This window comes from Talpa occidentalis, unplaced genomic scaffold (assembly GCF_014898055.3).
Source record: "Talpa occidentalis isolate TD23 unplaced genomic scaffold, MPIMG_talOcc4v2.1 talOcc4.11, whole genome shotgun sequence".
NCBI lineage: Eukaryota > Metazoa > Chordata > Mammalia > Eulipotyphla > Talpidae > Talpa > Talpa occidentalis.
In genome coordinates this window covers 16,508,916-16,531,330 of record NW_023601104.1, presented here as the reverse complement: position 1 = coordinate 16,531,330, position 22,415 = coordinate 16,508,916, and the positions used below count along the sequence as shown (strand labels likewise).

General features: G+C 37.9%; 2 protein-coding genes across 2 annotated transcripts in view; one reads left to right on the top strand and one right to left on the bottom strand.

Annotated features, from left to right (window-relative positions):
• Positions 1 to 1,716: 1,716 nt before the first annotated feature.
• Positions 1,717 to 5,255, bottom strand: CTXN2 (cortexin 2). Its single transcript, XM_037501752.2, has 2 exons — positions 5,237 to 5,255; positions 1,717 to 2,326 (listed from the first exon to the last, which is right to left on the bottom strand). Exon 2 carries the CDS (start codon positions 2,267 to 2,269, stop codon positions 2,024 to 2,026), a length of 246 nt encoding a protein of 81 aa, XP_037357649.1. The 5' UTR covers positions 2,270 to 2,326; positions 5,237 to 5,255; the 3' UTR covers positions 1,717 to 2,023.
• Positions 5,256 to 20,531: 15,276 nt separating this feature from the next.
• Positions 20,532 to 22,415, top strand: part of MYEF2 (myelin expression factor 2) — a 30,124-nt gene continuing 28,240 nt past the window's right edge. Inside the window, exon 1 of the mRNA XM_037502422.2 lies at positions 20,532 to 20,692. Coding sequence (XP_037358319.1) covers positions 20,532 to 20,692 — 161 coding nt within the window. The remainder of the gene's footprint in view (positions 20,693 to 22,415) is intronic.

Here is a 22,415-nt window from a genome sequence, read left to right as displayed (position 1 = left end):
CCAGAAGACCCATAGGCAATGCAGGTATGTTTTATTTTTTTATTTTTTATAAGATTTGTTTTTATTTACGCATTTAAGAACTGGAGTGTAGGCCAGAGGTGTAAGGGTGAGAAGCTTTGCCAGAGACAGAGTGGGGCACAGAACAGGCAGCTCTACTGAAACACACTGCTGAGGGGAGCAGTGGGTGAGGCAGGAGAGGTCTGCTGTGCCATGTGGTTAGCTCCCTGGCTGGGGATTGAACTCATGCAGCAGTGGCTGATGATAGCTTGATAGTGCTTGGAGTTAACCCTTTGCACGACCCGGGAGGCCCCAACACAGATATGTTTTAAATCTACTAGGAGAGGGAAAGAACCAGGAAATCTGACTGAGAAAGCTGGTTTTTAGTGCCACCAACTTATTTGTAAGATCTGTAAAAGTGTTGAGGACATGTCCAGGAGCATAGCAGAATGCTTACAGATAAGAACTCATGTTGGAGTGCCCAAATTCATGAATACAACCAATTCCTAACATAACTACTCCCTAGCTTAATCACCTTGGTTAGTTACATAAAATTAAGAAAGTAAAGTGGAAATAGTAGTACCAAATTCAAAGGTTTGAGAAGTGTATCAAATCACATTAATAAATGGAATGCACCTAATTTAATGCTAATTCAATAAATGTTAGCTTATTCTTCTTGTTGTCTTCGGCTATTCTGTGTTCTCAAATGACACAAATATTTTTGTGTTAACCTCCTGCTATTTTTCTCCATTTAGTGATCATAGAAAGTCACAATTTTGTAGTTGGAAAGAGTTTTAGAATTATGTAATTCTATCTTTTCATTTATCAAACGGAAAGTGAAGAGGCGGAATACCTTACACTAAGCCACTGGCTCTTGGGGTTTGAAAACCTCTACTAATATTAACCGTGAGAATGATAAATAATGACAGAGTTATGTTTAAACAGTGCTTTCTGATTTCTAAATTGCTTTCACAGTCATTATATGTCATGTGATCCTCTCAATATTCCTGCAAGTTATGCAGGACAGGTTTCTTCATCTGTTTTGCAGCTGTGGAAAACTTTCTTGGTTATAAATATAGATAACTCTCTAGGTTCTAAGTCTAGTTCTTGCCTAAATTAGAATTCAAATCTCTGAGCTTAGACTCAAACTGTAAACTTTTCATGACAGCATAATCCTTATTCATCTTATATCCCCAAGTTTCCAGGTACATTTGCTGAGTTCCTAGAACTCTAGAATTAAACATTAAAATGCCTCTGGTTAGCTTCCTCACTGAGTCTATGGAGATTACATATTTCACTTGAAGAAGAGTAGTTATAATGGTGTAGAGCACAGACTGGACTTCTGGTTTGTGGTAGAGCACTCTTCCTACTAGGTCAGGGCAGGAAAATCCCTAATTGACACTATTTATAAAAGGAAAGGAAGACAGTGTCAGTGTGAAGCAAGTATGGTTTAGACCCTTGTTTGGGACTTTTATTGCAAGAGAAATTCTATATGGACCAAGGCATTGTGAGATTTGTGAACATTTTGTGTTTGTGGCTAATTTTTAGGTTAGTTCTTTGTGTTAGTTCTTTAGATTTTTTTCACCAGTGAACACATTTGACCAATTGTTATTCTTAGGAAAATCATTTTCTCTTTATTCTTTGAACTGCAGATTACTTATGTCTTAAATGCCTGATTCACAAAATTAGGGAACTGGAATCTAGAATGTGGAGCGCATGGCTGGGCATTGCACAGAGACAGAAGCAGGAACCCTCCAGCACAGTTCATTAGCACAAAAAGGAAGCAGAGATTCAAGGCAGATGTTAGAACAAAGATGACATATATGGCTGGAGCAATCCTTATGATTTTGTCTTTAGAAAACTTGATGTGGAGACCAAGGAGACCGGCATGGTGGATAAATTTAACACACACATTTAATGAATTCAGTGAATGAAATCAGCATCTCTCCAGCACACTCAAAATAGGTACAACTGTATCAATCACGTGTCCCAGTGAGGTAACCCTAAAACTCACAAAGCTGAACTCTCATGCAAGTGCATATTCAAATGTTCCTTTATCAAACTCTTCAACTTCATCTTCCCATGTTGAGGAAGGCATGCTACTGTATGGGTCTAACAGGATTTTGAAGCATCTGATAATAAGGAGTCCCAAGAAGATACACAAAATCCCAACAAAAGCAAAGCCAGTTTTTTGCTCCAGAGTCAATGAGAAAGCTGATACTTCATTGACACTCATCTTAGCTGAGGAGTTTCCACAGTAGGTACTACTCATTATTCAGTATTACATCCTCGTAGGTCTTCAGAATTTCTGCTGGAGTCGCCACTTGTCCTAGATACAAAATTGGACTCAGTTTAGTTTTATCCATGAATGGTATTGGACAGGTAATTGTTTTATAAATCTGGCATTTTTCAAACCCTCTTGACTTGATTCACAATGTTTGAATACATTGTAAGATATGGATCAGAATCAAGTTAAATTGGAGATGCTACTTCAACTATAGTAATTACAGAATTGTCTTTGCGGATGCTTATCCTTGCCTACTTACTCTAAATATAAAATCAAACATAAAAGTCAATATTGAAATAACTCTGAAAGCTCTTGACTCATTACAAGTTGGTTAAATCATTGCTGATTTGACCCGAATTGTCACATAATGTTCATTTCATTTTCCGCATGTAAATAACACCATAAATAATCATGGGGTGTGAGCTGGTCAAGCATCCTAAAGTCCATATTTCAAAGTCTATCTCTGATGCCTTTTCTCCAGATACAGGGCCTGATCTTTTTCAACAAGTACATTATCTTATCTCTTTTGATCCCTTTAGCTTTTGAACTTCCGTACTTTATTTTCTTTTCCACTGCTGCTGTATACACTGAATGGCAATTTCTTAACTAGAAGTTTTTTTTTTTTTTTTTTTTAAATTATGGTAGTATGAGCAGTACCCAATGTAACAGCTGGGAGTAATAAGCAATAGAAGCTATGGACCCTTAGCCATCTCCCTACCATCACCATTAGCTTTTAGAACATACTAGTTAAACAGCATGTATCTTACATAAATTCAGCTTCAAGTTGAGCTCCCCAGTTCTTTTGCAACCAAATTCCCAGTCCTAAGCACTTACTAATTGAGAGTCTAAAACTAGAACAAAAGCATTCAGAAATTATGTGCTGAATTGAAGCAAAATACTTTTTTGCCATTTGATATCTTAATGTTAATTAACTAAAAAACAATTCATTAAATCAAATGATTACGAACCTACAGCTACTGTTCATAATAAAAAATAAAAAATAATAAAAATTGCTAAGAATAAATAGATGTCCTCGAATATTCATAATTAATAAGTATGCTAAATGACTCAACCGTAGGTGAAAAATATATTTTCTTTTTCTTTTTTTCTTTTTTTTGAAAAATATATTTTCACATTCTCTAATCTCTGGAAGAAATGGGTAAACAAACAAACAAAATAAAACCCAGCAGTTTGCGCACAGCAGATTTCAATGCCTACCTCAGAGGAAAAGCCATGATGTTAACATCCTGTTTACTGGGAAGTAGATAATGAAAGAAATATGAGAGTAATTTAGGCTATGAAGCTTACAAAAATGTGAATGATAAGCCTTTATGAGGAAAAAAATATTCAAAAGAGGGTAAAATATAAAATTGGTGGTGGTTAAAGTTACTTCTAATATGCTACAGTACAAAAAAAAATGGGTAAATGTCCAGTTTAAGTGGTAGTGTCTGTATGTATTGTGATTTAAGTATTTAAGTATACTTTTTCAATACCACTACAAATGCTAAAATAATCCCTCAAATCATACATACCAGAATAAATGTTTAGGTGGTTTAGAAAAGAGCAACAGACTTGAAAGCACATCATTCCCTTTGTGGGAATTGCAAGAACTGGAATTTCTAAGTTCTGACAAATCATGGGATTGGGTTAAAGGTATACTTGTAGATACTAAAAGACCCAAATATCACTGAGTTGTTTTGAGTTAGCAAAATAAGAATAAACAATGTCTTTCTATGCTCAGTCATACAAATCATACCATTGCAGTAGTCAAGCAAACATAAGTATATTTTTATAGCTAATTTATAGCCTTTCATATACATGAATGCTGTGTGTGATGTTTTTCTTCTGTGAAATATGTTTACTAGTTGGAGTTATAAAAATTCAATTTTCAGAGACATGTACTTATTTAATTTATCTCCAAAATGCAATTGCAGAAACCAATAGTGAAAAGTACTTAATAAAAAGAACCTTCTATATTTTATTTTGATCAACAGGTTTTTTCTCTTGTTTATTTATCTACAAATGATATTCCAAACAGTGTATCTGAAATAGCAACTGTTATAGTGGAACAGGATTTACTGGTGACAAGTATTTTGATAGTGGTCATGAGATATAATTATCTCTAATGTTAATGGAGTGAAAAGCCATAATCTCATGAAATGAGACATATAAGAAGACCTAAGCTTAAAAAATAGTGAATCTCTCATACACACACATACATACCTCACACCAAATATCAAGGTTATTAAGTCTTATTAGAAGTAAAGAGGGAAAAGAAGCATTATTAAAGTCACATTTACACAGAGCTAGTTAGTCATTTTAAGTGGGATGTGCCATAGTCTAAGGAAAATCCTAAATTACAAACCCAGAAATCATCATGATGAAGCACGTAAATTTCAGGCCTTCCCAGGGATTCAAAACCTAGAAATCTACCACAATCTCCCCCGAACCTTTCAGATTTTACCCTTTAGACAACCCCTCTCTTAAGAGAATCGTTGGGTGGCTCCTCAAAGACTCTGACACTCTTTGCTTTCAATTACTGCAAACCTGGTCTAAAAATGCTCAAAATGTCTTATTAGAGAAACCTAAACGGTCTTTTTCGTTCTGTTTGTCTCCAATTTTCTTTGGACATATTAAACTGAAGAAGCATGGAAACCTACAAAACGTTATGGGAGAAGCATCAGCAATCTGACTGCACACACACAATACATCCTTTTTTTTTTTATTTTTTCCTCCAGCAGCAGAAACACAAGGGCTCTCTCCTTCAGAATTTGAACTCACTAGATCTGCAGGCACCTTCCCCTTCCCTCCCCCACCTCCCCTTTGCCACTCTCTAGCTTCAAAAACACAAGAGAATGAGGACAGGCTTCTTATCTGGACCTACACTGGAACCCTGTCAGTTAATGCAGAAGGTAGGGGGAGAAAGTTATTTCACAGGCAGCGACGGCTCACCTTCCATGCTTGTTGCCATGGAGATGAAATCCAGCGAGTAGACAAGTGTTGGCAGGTTTGTCTGTGTTCGCTGATCGGTTCAGTAACAATGTAAAAGGCGTGTCCTGGGAACCTGCATGGAGTCACAGGGCCGTGGGTAGCGCTTTCCTGGCCTACGTGTGTAAATGTCAGTGTCTGTCAGAGACAGAGGATGTGGGCGTACGCGAAGTGCGTGTATGCGCGAGTGTGTATTTGCAGGGAAATGTGCATGGATTTCTTCGATGTGGCAATGTGTAAATATTTACGCGGGGGTGTCTGTGTAAATGTGGGGGTGTCTGATGGTATGTGAGAGAGAGAGAGAGAGAAGAGGAAGAAACCTCAAGGGGGGAAGGGAATCAACTAGAACAGCAACAGGCTCTATTCTTCAGTTCTTCTGAAAAAAAAAAAAAAAAAAAAAAAAGGCGCTCGTTTTCCCTCACATAACACTCTGCAGGTAGCAATCGGAATTCGCCACCCTCTTGGCTTCCTAGGGCAGTGGGGGTTCAGTTAATTTATTGTTGAAACCCGGTTTTCCTTCTCGCTGCATTAATAGCTGTGCCATAGTCATGTAACTGTGCTCAGTGACCTCTGCATCAGCCCAAGAGTAGGCGTTAAATTCTTACGTGTTTCTTCTCGTATAAGGGATAGAGTGAGTGAAAGGTGTATGGATTTAGCTGAGGACGGCATGCGTCATTTTGAGTTGTTTTCCCCTACTCCTCTAGTTTTTTCTGTGGTGCGCAAACCCAAAAGCAATCCGTTCCCCTTCTCAGGAGCAAGAGCCTAGGCGCTGTCCGTAGTGCTGAAGTATTGCGTAGTGAGATTTCCTTCCCCAAAACGAGCTATAAGCCACCAAGTGAGAACAGCTCAGGTAAAGCGCTGATGTAGTTGCGAGGCACGTTTTCTAAGCAATATTGAATACGCTATATACATTGTAAGCCTAAACCACATTGAGAGAGAAACAAAACAGTGACAACAACAAAATAGTCTCCCTTCATCCATACTTAGAAGTGTTGTCATATTCCAAACTCAGTTTCTGAGATTCCAATTCTGTTTATGTTTGGATACTATATTCAGAACCTACAAGTTGCAAACACTTGTAGATTTCTTTAAAAATTAATAATTCAACTTATGAATTATTGAGCTGCCAGTGGTTGGGAAAATGAATATATAGAACTGGGTTGTCCTCATAAAAATATGGTAAAAACATAATGCAAATGTGTGCTACAGGTCAATAATGAAAACAAACATGGTCATTAAGAGTATTTATTAATTATGAAGTTTCATATTCTTACAAAATTTGGACAATGGTCAGCACTATAAAATATTGTTCATTTTCACTTTTTTTTTAAGACAACATTGATTTACTACATTGTATATGGTTTAGGGGGGTAGGCTCATACCTCTTCAGATGTATTTTACCACACCACACCTACTACCAAAGTACCTATAATCTTCCACCATAGTCCACTGGGCTATGCTTTATAAGAGCATCGTATAAATCATAACTTAAAACAATTTTTTATAACAAGTGTTGGGTAGCTGACATTGGTGAAGGATATGAAATATAGGTACTGTGGCTTGTATCTATTTTGTTATTCTTTATCAAGTTTTTGGCCATGGAGAATAAAAATAAGTTATTAATCTGTGTGCTTTCATAGAGATTTTTGGAACTTGCCATGATGCTTTCCAATGTATTTCATCAAGGGTAGATATCAAATATCATCTCCCCTTCCCCTTTAGTTCCCCAACTCCTCACTTCTCCCTTATTACCCTTGATTCTGCAGTCATATTTCTAGGGTTTGTTTTAGTTTTGTTTTGTCTGTTTCTTTGTTTTGTTTCTATATATTCCACGTATGAGTGAAACCATCCTGTAGTTGTCCTTCTGACATTTCTAATTTAGCATACCCTCTCCCCCCAACTCCATCCATGCTGTTGCAAATGGCAATAGTTCACCTTTTGTATAGCTGAGTAGTATTTCATTGTGTGTGTGTGTGCAACTTCTTTATCCACTCATCTTTCACATAGGTTGTTTCCACAACTAGACTATTGTAAATAGTGCTATAGTGAACATACAAGTGTAGCTCTCTCTTCAAATTTTGCATTCTTCAGGCAAATACCAGGAAGTGGAATTGTTGGACCACATAGTTTAACTACTTTCAGTATTCTGAGGAACTTCCATATTATTTTTAGTAGGAATTGGTCAAAATGTATTTTTAAACTATTAAACATCCTGTAACTATCTGTCTCACCAAGGAAGAAAGAGAAAGTGGAAGAAGCATATTCTTATGGTAACATGTTCATGGCTAAAAGTCACATTGTTTTTTAGTACCATGTACTAAAAGAGTGCTTATTGCAATTTAATGGTATGTGAATTCTCTGGGAATCTGGCTAACATGCAGATTCTCATTATGCAAGTGTGAGTTTGGGTCTCAGATAATACATTTGTAACAATACCCCAGGTGATGCCAGAAGTAACTACTCTCAAGATCACACTTCAGGTGGCAAGTGCCAGAGATATTATGTTCTGGCAATACAATCACAGAGTATGAACAGAGGTAATTTTCTTCTATCTATGTATGATTCTATGCTGTAACAAGAATAATCTACTCAAATTAGTTCATAAGTTAATCATTGGCAAGCTACTTAGGGGTTTGACATTTGAATTTGATTTTGACATTGTCCAAATGCTTTCTACAGTTTATTCCACTCTGTATTTCCACACTGTGTTCTACAATCACCAAATTTTCTTTGCAAGCCCAGATCAAGAAAGCAGAACTAAGTTACATGATTCTATTGCTGATATATGGACCCTACAACAAAAATTGTTATCATGGTTGAAGATTTTATCTTGCCACTTTATAACTATAAATATGGTTCCATAAATAAATGTTCTGATGTAATTTTTAAAATATGAACATTGTTGATCTAATTCTCACTAAGATTAGAAAGTAGGGCAGGGTCATTGTTTCATAGTTCATTTGTGTAAATGCTGACCTATCATGTTATTGATACTATATATGGATATATATATATCCATATTGAACATTTTGAAGATTTCTCTATATGGTTTTCTGTTTTTATTTTAATCCATACTGACATATCAGTTAATATGTTGCTTTCAGTTAATACTTTTAAATTATGCCAGAAATAGTTTTGACATAAATTAAGTTCCTTTGTGTTAGTGCGTGATTTTGATCTTTTCATCCTACATGAATAATGGTGATGTTTTGGAAAGTCTGCATAGTTTATTCAGGAAAGCATACAGAACTCCAGCTAGATGCTGGAATACAAAGATAGATGATATTTGATCTCTACCCTTGATGAGATACATTGAAAAACAACATGGAAAGTTCCAGAAGTCTCTATGAAAGTACACAGATTAATAACTTATTTTTATTCTCCATGGCCAAAAAGTTGATGAAGAATAACAAAATAGATACAACCCAGAGTACCCTTTGCCAATGTCAGCTACCCAATTCTTGTTATAAAATATTATAGTAAGCTATGAACTATATGGGTACTCTTACAAAGTATATGTGGTTAACCTATACTTTTATATAATCTATGATTTATTTTTAGGGCAATCTAAAGAAGTAGAAAAGTAAATGTGTGGGAGGCACTGTTTAGACGTGCCCCAAACAGAATTGCCTTCAATATACTTTGATATTTCACAAATATTCTGTGTAAAAACACTCCCCAGATTGCACAATCTGCTCTATGCCTACATAGAGATGTTACCAAGACTTGGATAACACATCACTTACTCTTCTTTATATGCTTCCAAAAACATTTATTTCAGTGCCAATTTTATGCATTAAACTCTCACCACCTCTACTAAAACCATCTTACTTCTTATACACATGTAAATCATGTCACCGATCATATTTGTATTTTCTTTTAGTTACCAAAGATGTCAGAGTCAAATTAACAGCTAAAATCAATAACTTTGCAAAATAATATAATCTTTTTATTCGTGTTCCTTTCTGTTGCTTTAAATATTGCAATGTTGATTTCTCAGGTAATGATACATTCTTTTCTTTTTTAAAAGATTTATTTATTGTGTAGAAGAACTGGGGTGTAGGCCAGATGTGCAAGGATTCACCAGAGACAGAGTGGGGAGCAGAAAAGGCAGATCTACTGAAATACGCTGCTGAGGGGAGCAGCAGGTGAGACAGAGAGGTCTGCTGCGCCACATGTGGGTTAGCTTTCTGGCCGGGGATCGAACTCAGGCTGCTCCAGTGATAGAGCTGAGACTTAACCCATAGGCCACCAGGGAAGCCCCCATTGTTTTCGCTTAATTATCTTTTCCTATGTGTTTTCACATGTAAATGTTCTCATAAAATGAAACAAAATAAAAATTGAGTAAATTAATATATTTATTTCTCTATTTTTGCTCAAAATGTTTACCGTTATGTGAGTGTTTATGGTTATTTTATAAATTTACTTTTAACAATATGCTTTTAACACTAAAATATAAAAACAATCATCTAGTTAGGTACAAAAATAAAAATTAATTTTTGAATAATTATCGAATTATTTTCTTCCTCAACAGAAGAAAATTTCAATTAATGTAATTTAGATCAGTTTAATTTTAAAATATGTTTATTTCCTTGTTTTTTCCTTCTATAATTTAATAGTGTCCCTTTTATCACTAAGATTTTGTTAAGTCAGAGGGCAGAAATACAAATTATGGACTCTGTTGGATGGCACAATAACTACGGAAATTTAAAGAGTGTGACAGCCCTTACTCTATTGAATACACTCCAGAATGAGGATTCACAAAGTAACTGAAAATAAGAATTTCCTCAAACAAGCCAACTAAGAATTCTTTTCACAGGGGAATTTTGCTTACCACCTTGACTTCTTGTTGTCAGGTTATATATAGTGTGGTCATCTCTTGAACTTTATATATATTTTTTAAGATTTATTTATTTTTATACAAGAACCGGGGTACAGGTCAGATGCACGGGAGGGTGAGAGGATTCACCAGAGACAGAGTGGGGAACAGAACAGGCAGGCAGACTGAAATACACTGCTGAGGGGAGCAGCTAGCGAGACAGGAGAGGTCTGTCGCGCCATGTGGGTATCTCCCTAGCCGGCAGGGATCAAACCCATGCTGCAGAGGCCATGGACAGCTTCACGGTGTGGTGCTCAACCGCGTGGGCCACCAGGGAGGCCCTCATCTCTTGAACTTTAGGTCAACGGTGTTATCTTTAACTTGGAATGGAAATCTACATCTATTCTGCTGAAGTTAGATTATTCTTTCTGAGATAATGTTTTAATGTAACTGCTTTTTAAATTTTAAATATTGTTATTTACTCAAACATTAGGTATTTCAGCTTTCAAATAAAGATTTGAAAATGTATTTAAAGCAAATATTAATTTGTTTTATTACAAATATTTTGAAAGATTAACCAATCTTTATTTGGCTTTAAATGGTATTAAGTAATTAGCTATATCTAAAAGTCACATATTTATTTTTAATGCATTTCTACCTATTTTGAGTATCAGTTGAATTATCTATGCTTTTTTTCCCCCTATATACATGATTTAAATCTTTTGGATAGTCAAGAATGATTTTGAGATTCCAGTTAGCAATATATACCCTCTTTCAAAAAATACATCTACGAAGATAATTTTGTTAGTGATTCAGACTATTCATTGGCCCTTGAAAGTCCATTTGTATAGTCCTAAAATAATCGAAGGAGGTATTTAAAAATTGCCATAAACAAAAGGTTCCTGGTCTCATTCTCAGTTTTGCACCACTCGGTACTGATCGTCTTCAATTTCCTTTTTTTTTGGTTGTTGTTGTCTGTTTGATTGATTTTACCACTTTATTTGTTTTCTGTTTTCTTTCCTTGGAGTTCTTGCAGGTCATTTTATTGTCTAATCTCTAGAGAGTAGCCAATGTTGAAAATGCTAAAGTAGGATTACTGAGTATAGTAACAGGATGATTAAATTTGATTAGAAAATGACTGTGGGATTTTGTCAACAGTGAAGAAATTATCTAAGTAAGTGGACTCATAAGAAAATTGAGCATGATGACACTTCTGTGCAGATAATGATCTAATTGCTGGTCTGTTGGATGAGTCCATTGAAAATGAGATGTTATGTTTTTCTGGTAAACTTTTCTGCACAGAAAAATGCACTAATGGTTTCAGTTCACAGAGATCTATTTAAGTAAAGTTTCATTTAATTGGTCTTAATTTTACTGCCCCATAGCCTTAAATTGTTTTATTTCAAGTGTACCTCAAGCCCTCTACTGTATTTACTGTTGAGTCTAATGAGTACAATGGTACCTTGGGCAAAATCTCCACAAATGTGTGAGCCATAACTACAGTGTAAGCTATACTAATTTGTTTAAGTATTTTGCTGAGTTAAAGAAACAGAGAAGCAAAAAACAGTCTATCCTTTTGCAATACATATTTTTGTAACCAGGATCAGTTAATATAGAATTGGCAAATATGGATATCAATAGAATATGAAACTTAAAGCAATTCAACTATTAATCTACTAACATAGGTGTAGGCAGTAAACTGTCTTCTATACACAATGTCTATTCATTTCTTTTTCCTCTTGGCTCAATTTGGCCACATGCTCTGTCACAAAAATACGTATTGCATAGTTCTTCCTGATCTTTGTGCATATGTCCTTGTTTTCCTTCCCTTCTACTTTTCCACTATTATTTCTTAACTCAAAAAAATCTTTTGTAAAGTTCTAGGCATATTGTAATATTTATTTTTAGCTTGCATTTTTAATTTTGCTAACATTTTCATTAGGTTTGTAAACATTTTTGTGATGTTATGGTTGTGAAGTTGCATAGGTTTTACATTGTTTTTTCCCCAGCATGATTTTTTTGTAAGTCTTGACAGTTTTTTTTCCAGTATAATGGAGTTTATTTTTTAGAATAGTTTTCAGATTACAGCAAAATGGAACACAAAGTACAAAAAGTTCTCAGATGTTTCCTGCCACAGTTTCATTTATTAATAACATCTTGCCTTGCTGTGCTGCATTTGTTACAATTAATGAACTAATATTGATACATTATTATTACCTAAAGTCCATAGTTTATTTTAGAGTAAGTACATTTCTAAAGAGGAAATATTTGTATATTTAATGCTAGATTTCCAAAACTAAGTGAGCCAAATAAAACTCATACTTCGTATATTTAAAAACAAAACTAACTTGAGTGAGTGTTTATTAAAATACAAAGTCATTTTAGGCAACTGTAGAAGATATTTGGAAAAGTTTATTAAGTGCCTCATCTTTTCAATAGTATCTAAAAGTCAGTATAAATTGAATTTATTGGTTATTTCATAAAAGACTAAAAATATGAAAATTTTTAGGCGAAAGTAGAAGCCCAGTGTTTTGAGCACTGATTAATCCTACCAATTTTACATCATATCTTATATTCACAAAAGTTTTTGTATGATTGTCTCAGAACTTTAAATGATCCTCAAGGCAATAAACAGCTGGGAAAAACAAGTTCTGAATTTTCAGTAATGAAAATTTTTGACATTAGTTACCAAAAATATTAAGAGTCCATTTGCAGAAATCTGGGTTGAAGTAAATGGGCATTTCCTCAATGACTTTAGGACTGTTAGAACATCTACCCTGACAGTGCTACCATGCAGTTTCCATAGTAACCTGAAGAATATCTTAGGAAACTCACAAATGTGATTTATTAATGGAATCAAGAGAACAACATAACTTACACATGTTCTTACATACTTTATGTTATTTAGAGCTACAGACATTTCTAAATTTAAAAAACACAATGAAAGGATGAATGAAAAAATATAGTAGTTTTTTAGTTTTCTCCTTTATATTTGAGTACCTTAAAGCACATGCCAAATAACTTAAAACTGCCAAATATAATGTGATACTCATCATTTTCATCCTTCTAAGCTCTCCCTCATATATCCACATCATATTCTTTTGTTGATTCTGCTATTGATAATGTTCTGACTAAATTTTATCAATGAGAGGTACTGGTGCAAAATTTAGCAGGAGGAAAAAATGAGCAGTCATCAGTCTCAATAGCAACTGCAGGGATCAGCAAATGACAGATGAGATGCTAAGTCAGTAGTTTGTGGTGTAAGGAAGTTCTGAGACTCATTTTGCTGCCACAGGGCACAGAGATCATTGGTGATGGTTCTCGGTGATTGCTGCCTTTCTTAATATTTCAAACTCTAGCAATGGCTTTTAGTCCTTTGCTTCCACAACCCTACTATTTATCGCGCAAAACCTCTAAATCTTTGTCCATTAAATCCTACATGAAATATCTACAGTGTTTGGCTGGATCAAAAATGTGTTTATTTCTTGCTGTATTACTGCTGTGTAAAGTTAGAAATGAAAGTAATTGAAGATACCTAATTAAGTAGATTTTTATAGACATATTTGCATTATATACACACATAATTTTGACATTTTGAAACCGTTTGTGCATTGAAATATGATCTGAAATTATTTCAGCCCATCAATCTGTAATACACCAGGAAAAAATGTATACTACTGAAAAATCTGGTAATAACAACAAATTACCTTCATAAGCAACCATCAAAAATGGTGTGAACCTTGTTGAGAAGGGCTACAAAAGAGTAGAAATTTTGGATTCTGTTCAGCTTCTTGAAAATAAAGGAGCAGAAATGCAATGGCAATGTCTAGAGTAATGGTGGTTATTTTTCTTCTCAAACAAGAAGTTTGGATGCAGGCAATTTAGGACGTATAAATGTCTTGGTGAGCCATTAATGTTTCAGTCTTCGTATTTCTGATCTATTGTGCTTAGTTTATAGCTTTTATTTTCATACCTGTTGCCTTGGGGTTTCCAGAGAACATGTCACCGTCTCTCCTCATGAGAAAGAATCAAGGCAAACAAATTGTTAGGAAAGACTTTGTAGAATCTGTCAGGGTATAATTCAATAAGGTTAAAAACTAAGCCTCACTCCCTCTGTCCCCAGTGGGCAGGTTTGGGAGGCATGAGTAGATAAGCGAATGGATAAGGCTCCCTTGGGGACAAGGCCATAAGACCCATCACCATGACCAGAAAAACCAGGCCAGCTCCAAGAATGCAGATGCCAAGGCCAGAACTGTGTCAAAGGCCAGTGCCAGAGACCAGAAATCCCAGCAGATAATTGGTGCAAACGGGTGCCCCAAGTTAGAAAGCCCGAGATAACAGTAGAAAAGAGAGCCTCAAATCCTCTTTATTGTGCAGACATTTCTCGTCTCACCTGCTGCTTCTCTTTACCTGCACCCCTATGTTTATAGCAGCACTGTTTACAATAGCTAAGCTTTGGAAACAGCCCAAATGCCCAAAAATAGATGACTGGATCAAGAAGATGTGGTCCATATACACCATGGAATATTACTCAGCATTCAAAAAAAGATAAACACATGCAATTTGCAGCAACATGGATGGCGCTGGAAGGGATCATGCTCAGCGAAATAAGCCAGAAAGAAAAAGAAAAATACCGGATGGTCTCACTCATAGCAGGAATCTAGAGAACTTAAATAAGGGACCAGGAAAATGAATAACTATAAGAAAGTGAAAATCAAAATCAACAAAAAACTATGAACCAGAGACAGTTTTTGGGGAGTGGGGCACGGGAGGGGAAGGATTGGGGTCAGAATGGGGGGGGGGTTGCAAATGTATGGGGAATATAAAAATAAAATTTATTATTTAAAAAAAAAATAGTGTATTTCAGGGTCTCCCCTGGTGGCATAGCGGTTGAGCGCTGGGCTGCAAGGCTGCCTGCAGCCTCTGCAGTGCCGCTTCAATACCTGGCCACCAGCGAGGGTCCCACATGGTGCGACAGACCTCTCCTGCCGTGCCCGCTGCTCCCCTCAGCAGTGTACTTAGGTCCTTCTGCCTGCTCTGTTCCCCTCTCTGGCTCTGGTGAATTCTCTCACCCTCCCGCACTTCTGACTGTACCCAGTGCTTGTATAAATAAATAAATAAATCTTTTTTAAAAAAATAGTGTATTTCAATAAATCTTTCCTTTCCTGTTCTCCACTCAGTCTCTGGTGAATTTTTTCACTCCCACCTATGGCTTTACCCCCATATTTCACCCCACAACAGAATTTCTAATGTATTTCTCCTTAGAAATTCTTAGAGCTGTATATGGCTACTCGGTATTTATTTCAACACACTTCTGCTCTAAAGAATTGTGGCTGTCAGTGAAAAAAGGAAGAATAGATATCAGGTAGGAAACATATAGCGTTTTACAGCATTAGCAAAGGAGCACGCAAAAACCAATGCAAATCTTTGGAAAAAACAATTCAAGTAGTGCTTGTATGACCCCAATGTAGAAGAAACTATTGAAGCAAAGAAGTCATTTCAATAAAAATATATTGGTCATCGGGATTAATTTCAACTGTGTATAATAGAAAGACTCCAAATAGCAAGCAATTTGATCGGAGAGAAATTTATTTCCTCCTCTTAAAATCAAGCTTGGGGGTAGGAATGTAAGGATTATTACTGTGGCTTCATGGTGTTATCAAAGAGCCTAATTTTATTTTCTTGTCTCTCCATCCTCAGCACTTAGCTTCTTATCACAAGGTCACTTCACAGTTCAATGTGGTTGCTATTACTACAGACATCACTTCTCCATCCTAAATCAGCAGCTGGAGGAGACACAGTGCATTCTCCCAGGTAAACCACTACCTTCTAAATAAACTCTTACACTGTTCTCAAAAACATTTCTGCTCATATCTTACTGGCCAGGACATAATGTCTTGCCCATGCATAACTGCAAGTAAGGCTAGGGAATGTGAACTATTGGTAGTCATACCCAACACAAATAAATTGGGCTTCTATTGCCAAATAAGAATGGCATATGGATTGTGTCAATCATTATCTCCATTACCATTTATAAAATGATTTTTAAATATGTGGACAGCATGTGGATTACTCCTTATTATTCATCACTCTAAGAATCTATTTTCTCTTCCAATTGTACAGTTGAAAAGAGTGATATTACTAAAAAAAGTAATTAAATGAAAAACTATATTTGATATAAAGTAATCATTTTCATTAGTACTCTTGGACTTAGGATACCAAACTTAGAATGTTTTAAAGCATAATTATCTAATATCTGTGGCTTTGGGCCTCCCCGATGGAGCAGTGGGTTGAGCGCAGTGCACTGTGAAGCTGTCCACAGCAACTGCAGCGCCGGTTTGATTCCCAGCTGGCCAGGGAGATATCCACATGATGTGGCAGACCTCTTCTGTCTTGTCTGCTGCTCCCCTTAGCAGTGTATTTTGGTCCTTCTGCCTGTTCTGCTCCCTGCTTTGTCTCTGGTGATTTCTCTCACCCTTCTCTGCCTCTGGCTTTTACCCCAGTGCTTGTATAAATAAATAAATCTTTAAAAAAAAATCTGTGGCTTTGGACAGAAGAAACCCAATTCATGGAGGAGGAGGTAAGTAAGCTGGTAGGAAAGTGGGGCAGAGCTCTTGCAAATTTGCTCTTCTGATCCACCTTTTAATGGAGTTACTAGGTGAGACTGAAGAAAAGGCAAGGTGAGTTAAGAAATTAAAAAGTGAATAAAAATGGAGACTCGTGTAACTCTTTGGGAGTTACAGGAGTCTATAGTCTTCAAAGAAAAAAAAAACACCCAATATTGTTTACAAACATCAAAAGTAAACCAAGTAAATCTGTTATTGGGCAATGACCCTAGTATCCTAAAGTTTAAAAATGCAATTATCTAAGGAATTCATGCAAAACCCTTGGTATTATCTGAATTACTTGAATAATTGAGATGAACGATGAATGTGGAGTTTCTGCTTGGATTATTCAGATAATTGCCTTAATTCTAAACCTCACTTGGCTGGTAGAGACCTTTCTTTAGGATGTATTTTTGGAATGCTAAAAAAAAAATGCTCCTCAATTAAAGAGCACCACAGAAAGTTGGAGAGGAGGGCACTGAGAGAGAAAGGTGGAAGAGAAGGACAGGAAGAGGAGGGATAAGAAAAGGGGGGAGGAAATAGTATGCAGCTGATTGTCAGAATAAGACTGTACTTTTCCTTCCAAGGACAATTGCCAACATTCACTTTTTCATCATAGAGTGAACTTCTCTAATGAAAGGGGAGACTATATATGGATTTTCCAAATATAACCTGTAGTTATAAATCCCCCTTTATGCTTCAGTTCTCTATAAAGTTTGAAAATCTAGTGACTCTAAGTGTAGTTATTTAATTTTTAAAGCCAAGCAAATTGATTTAAAAGTCATACCATAACTTTGTTTACCTGCATGTTGTTCTACTTTACCTTCTAAGTCTTAAAGGCAAAGAAAAAGGTTGTTTACATTCTGGCTGCCACTTTGTTCTCTTCTTTGAGAGCAGAACCCTGGGCAGTGAGCCCAGCTGAAAAATTATTTGCCAACTTTGTCTAGAACTGGGTGTGTGTCATGTGACCGAGTTCTGATGCATAGGTGCAAGTACTGTGAGAGACTTCTGGGTAGGATTCTTCTTTTCTGGACCGCTTTCTGGCACCAGGGCAAACAAGATACTTAGATTTTCTGTGGCCATCTTGGATCACAGGGTTATCTTAAGAAAATCCGCCTCACTGGCATGATAAAAGATTGAAATAGAAGGAAACTGAGACTATGATGACTCTCCAGCTATTACATCTGCTTGGGGAAGACTCTGCTGCACAGCTTTGCTTAAAAGAGTAATAGCTTCTATTTTGTTCCAGACATTATTTCTAGTCTCTGTTCCTAGAAGGTGAATAGAACTCCTAAATCATGCATACATTAAAGTACTAATTGAAAATACTTTGGAATTGTAGGGTTAAATTTCCAGATATGTATATTGCTGCCACCCCCACCCCATACACATGTCAACACATATATTCCAATTTGTAAACAAAAAAAGTGCTTATTTAAGTTGTGCCTGTACATTTTGTACAATTGCAAAGGATAATATTTGCTGAGGAAACAGTGAGAAAAAAGAAAGCATTATTCAAGAATTTTTCAGTATGCATATGTGGACAAAAAAATGTAGAGGAAGGAAGGAAGGAAAATATAGCAATAGGGTGTTAATAACTATTTTTAATTTATTTTGCAGATTTAGCTAAGATAAGTACAGTATTGGTAGCAAGAGAGTGGGGAAAGATTAATTTATAGAACAGTCAGATGATGGAGAGGAAAAATGGAGCGGCAAGAATCATTTTCTCTTCAGAAGTGGCCCCAATTCTCTCCATCTTTTATGAATTAAGCTATTCCATGAAGCTCTCGCCAATCCCCCTGTAGGAATTAACCTCTGCCTTTTATGTATTTATCAGGACTAGAACAAAGGTATAGTGAGTGAAATATGTGTCTTAGGCTCAAGATTTAAAGGAATGTCAAAAAGCTCAGTAATCAAGATAAATATTTTAATGGGGTGTTTTAATTAGCTCACTGCAGCATGCAGGCTGGTCTCCTGTTTTTGTAAATAAATTTTTAATTATACTTAGCTTTTATCTCTGTTACAGCACTCAAACAGTGCTTTTTATAAACATCCTCTCCCCAAAGAGCTGTACTCATTTTTGTATGCCTTATGTGTCTACTACTCTGTTTCTAACATACAGGCCTCTTAAACACATTAAACTGATTCTGTAAAAGGATTTTGCAAGAATATACTATACAAGGCATGGTGAAGCTATGTTTTCATCATTAAATTCAACTCTAGCGAAAGAATTACAGAGTGAAGAATGTTCTGAAAGTACTTAAAATTCAGTTCTATTGGCAAATCACCTGACTTCCCTTTGACTAAAATCCTGAGCAGTCTGGAGAGTAGAAACCACTTTAGAGTCATATGGCAGAAAATGGCAATGCTGGGGTTTGAACCCAGGTTTTCTGTTTAAAAATTCAATTCCCTTTTGTCACTCCAAACTTTAAACCTTAGGGTTGACTGAGACAATTTATGCAGCAACTACAACAGCCTCTGTTGTGCTTATGAAACAATGTTGGTAGCATGTTAAAAGACGGTATTTTACCAAGTATAGTTGTTATGATTAAAATTGTTGATTTTTACGTGTTTACATTTGATGAGGTAACTCAGCTCTTCTGGCATAGGATCAGGTTTTTATGGTATTTTTTGGTCAAGAGAAGAACCTATATATTGAAATGCCAAAGAATGGGAAATTGAAGGAATCATGTCTTATTTGGTATTAATTTCTAGCTTCATTTTAATGTGTGTGTGATATTCTGCAAGGCATGGAATGCCACAATTGCTCCTTTATTAAAATAAACTTATGGGACGTTCAAACTTTTCAGCAGAAAAAGGTTATTTCAATGTGAAATATTATAGTACTCAAGAGTTAGAAGTTGATAAACTTTTTCATACTTATGGAAAACCTATGACTCTATTTTAAAACTCCATATGGTAATTAAATTTGCTTGAGCGCCTATCGCTGCTTCAAATGTAATTTAGTAAACATAGTAAACACATAACCAAAACCAAAGTGTTAATTTTTAGTCAATCCAGTGGTAGAATTCATACGAAAATTATAGATTCTCTCCACTGAAGGCTGCCCAAAGAATTAAAAACCTTCCCTTTTCTTTTTTGTTTTTAATATATAAGCTGATAGCTGAGTTCCAAGGAAAGTTTCATTCATAGGAGCCAAACTCGAAATTCAACGCCGTTCATCTAAGTGAACTGCAACCGGCCATCAAAAACTACTGAATGTCCCAGGGTACCTAGGCATGGAAGTGGCAAGATACAGTTGCATTATTTAAAGGATTTCTAAGGGGTGTCTGCAGATTTGCAGACCTCTTTACAGATGCAAAACTATGCGTGTGTGTGTGTGTGTGTGTGTGTGTGCTTCTCCGATTTAAACTGCCTTTGCAAGGAATGCACTGGAGAGATGGGGGTTCAGAGCTCCAGGGGCTGCAAACACCCACAGTGACTTCTGGAAGCCAAGACCCCAGGGGGTGCCAAGCCACCAGCGGGCTGGTAGCCAGAGCCCGGGCCCACCGGGGCTTCCAGGCTAAGGGACGCCCAGGGGGCGCGGCCGCAGCCCGGCCCCGGCCACCCCGGCGGCCCCGGCGGCCCCGGCCCGCCACCCCTCCCCTCCCCTCCCCTCCCCTCCCCCTCTCCCACCCCACCCCTACCCCCACCCCCACCCCCACCCCCAGCCCGCGCCCGCTCCCAGCCGCCCAGCCCGGCTGGTTCTCGCGAGATCCGGGCCGCCGAGCGCTCGGGGCCTTTTCAAATCGGGATCCGTTACCGCTCCCCGGCGCCGCCATTGTCGCGCGCGGAGCCCCTCGGCGGAGCGGCGCAGGCGGAGGCCGCGGCGGGGATGGCGGACGCCGACAAGCCCGAGGCGGCCGGGGCCGCCGGCGACGACAGCCCGCGCCCGCAGCCCGCGGAGCCGTCGGCCGAGCCTCGGCGGGAGCCGCCGCCACCGGAGCCGGAGAAGCAGCCGCCGCCGCGCAGCAGCAGCTCCAACGGCGTGAAAATGTATTGTCCTGGGCCCGGGCCCGGCGGGGCGGGCGGGGGGGGCGCGGCCGGGCGGGGCCGGGCCGTGGGGTGGGGGCCGCCCCGAGCCGCGGCGGCCGCGGGAGCAGGTGCAGCCCCGGGCCCCGAGCCGCGGCGCCGCCCCGATTTCTGGCCCGGGACCGCGGGGCCCCCCCACCTCTGCTCTGCCCGGGGCCGGGGCGCCTCTGAGGAGAGCCCTGCGGGCGCCACGGTGCGCAGGGGAGTCGCCCCCATTTTCCAGGCCATTAGTTAGTGTTCATCACTAGGGCGTCACTAGGGATGACATCATCGGCTTTTCCTGCGAACCCCGGGGAGAGCCTCCCCCCTCCACCGCACCCCCAGTTTCCCTGCCTCGTCCTGAGCTCTCCCTGTCCGTGTGTTTTTTTTTGCGGTTTTCTGGCGTGTGTGTGTTCATTTCCCCCGGCCCGGAGGAAGTTGAATAATGTGCTGTGGGAGTCTGGACTCCTTTGTAAGCCCCTGGAATCGAGGAGAGGTGTTTTGAGACGAGAAACCCGGCCTGGTGCCTTCTTTGCCCCCCCTCCCCCTCACCCCATGTTTATCAACCTTGCAGGCTATTTACAGTATAGTCTGTGTGATGGTAGAGTCTTACTTGGGTGTAATGGTGTGTGTGTGTGTATATATATATATATAAAATGTATATATAATATATAATATATATAATATATAATGACTTTTTTTTGTAAATGGAAGGCTTTCCGCTACTTTTAAGGTTGCAGCTGTCATCAGTGCTTATAAAGAATATAAGTGAATCAAATCCATCATTCCTGGTTCTAAGGGAATGGTATGCTTGCCTTTGTTCTCGTTATCATTGAGGGGGTAGGAAATCAAGCATTTTTCATGGGGTCAGCTCTCACCTCAATAAAATTGAAGTTGAGCACATTTTAAAATAGTTTAGTGGAAACTTCTTTTTCCTGATATGCCTCCTAGTAGAAAGCAGTGAAAATATACTCTAAAATAAGGCAGATGTTATGTTGAGGGTTTTTTTTTTTGGGTGGGTGGGGGGCGTTGGTTGGTAAAAATGTTTGAAACAGTGTGCTGAGACCTGGAACAGTCTGTGTAAGGGCTGTTTGCTGGTAAGATTTGGGAGCTCTCCCAGCTAGGTTAGGACACTTGCTCTCAATTGTGTTTGGATAGGATCTGCAGCATCTTCTATTCAAAATAGAAGTACAGGTGGAAGAGATTTATCCTCAGTAGAGTTTGTTTGACTCTGTGGAAAGTGGTGCCCCACAGTAACTGAGAAACTGAAAAGTGAGCACAGCACTTTCTACTGTGCCTTCCAAAACGTTTACTTTCAGTGATTTAGCATTACACGTATGAGTGAAATCCAACAGAGAAGGAATCTTAATACGGTTGCTTTTTGTTTTCTATCTAAACATGGACCTGTCACCCTTTTCTCCTGAACAAAAAAGTATGGCCTTGAATTACACAGAGAAGCCTTACTATACTTGGGTATAATTAGTGAGAAAGCACTGGTACAGGTAAAGCTGGTAACTAAACCTTCAGCTCTAAAAGTCTAATCTCTTAAAGCATCATTGTGGTGTAGCTGGACTGGAAGGGACATAGATGGGAAAAGAAGCACTTTCACTTCTAATTGAGAAAGGAAAATAAAAGGTGAAGAAATAAAGGAATGTTACTAAGTAAATACAAATGCGGATTCCCTTCATATCACTTATACTTCATCTTT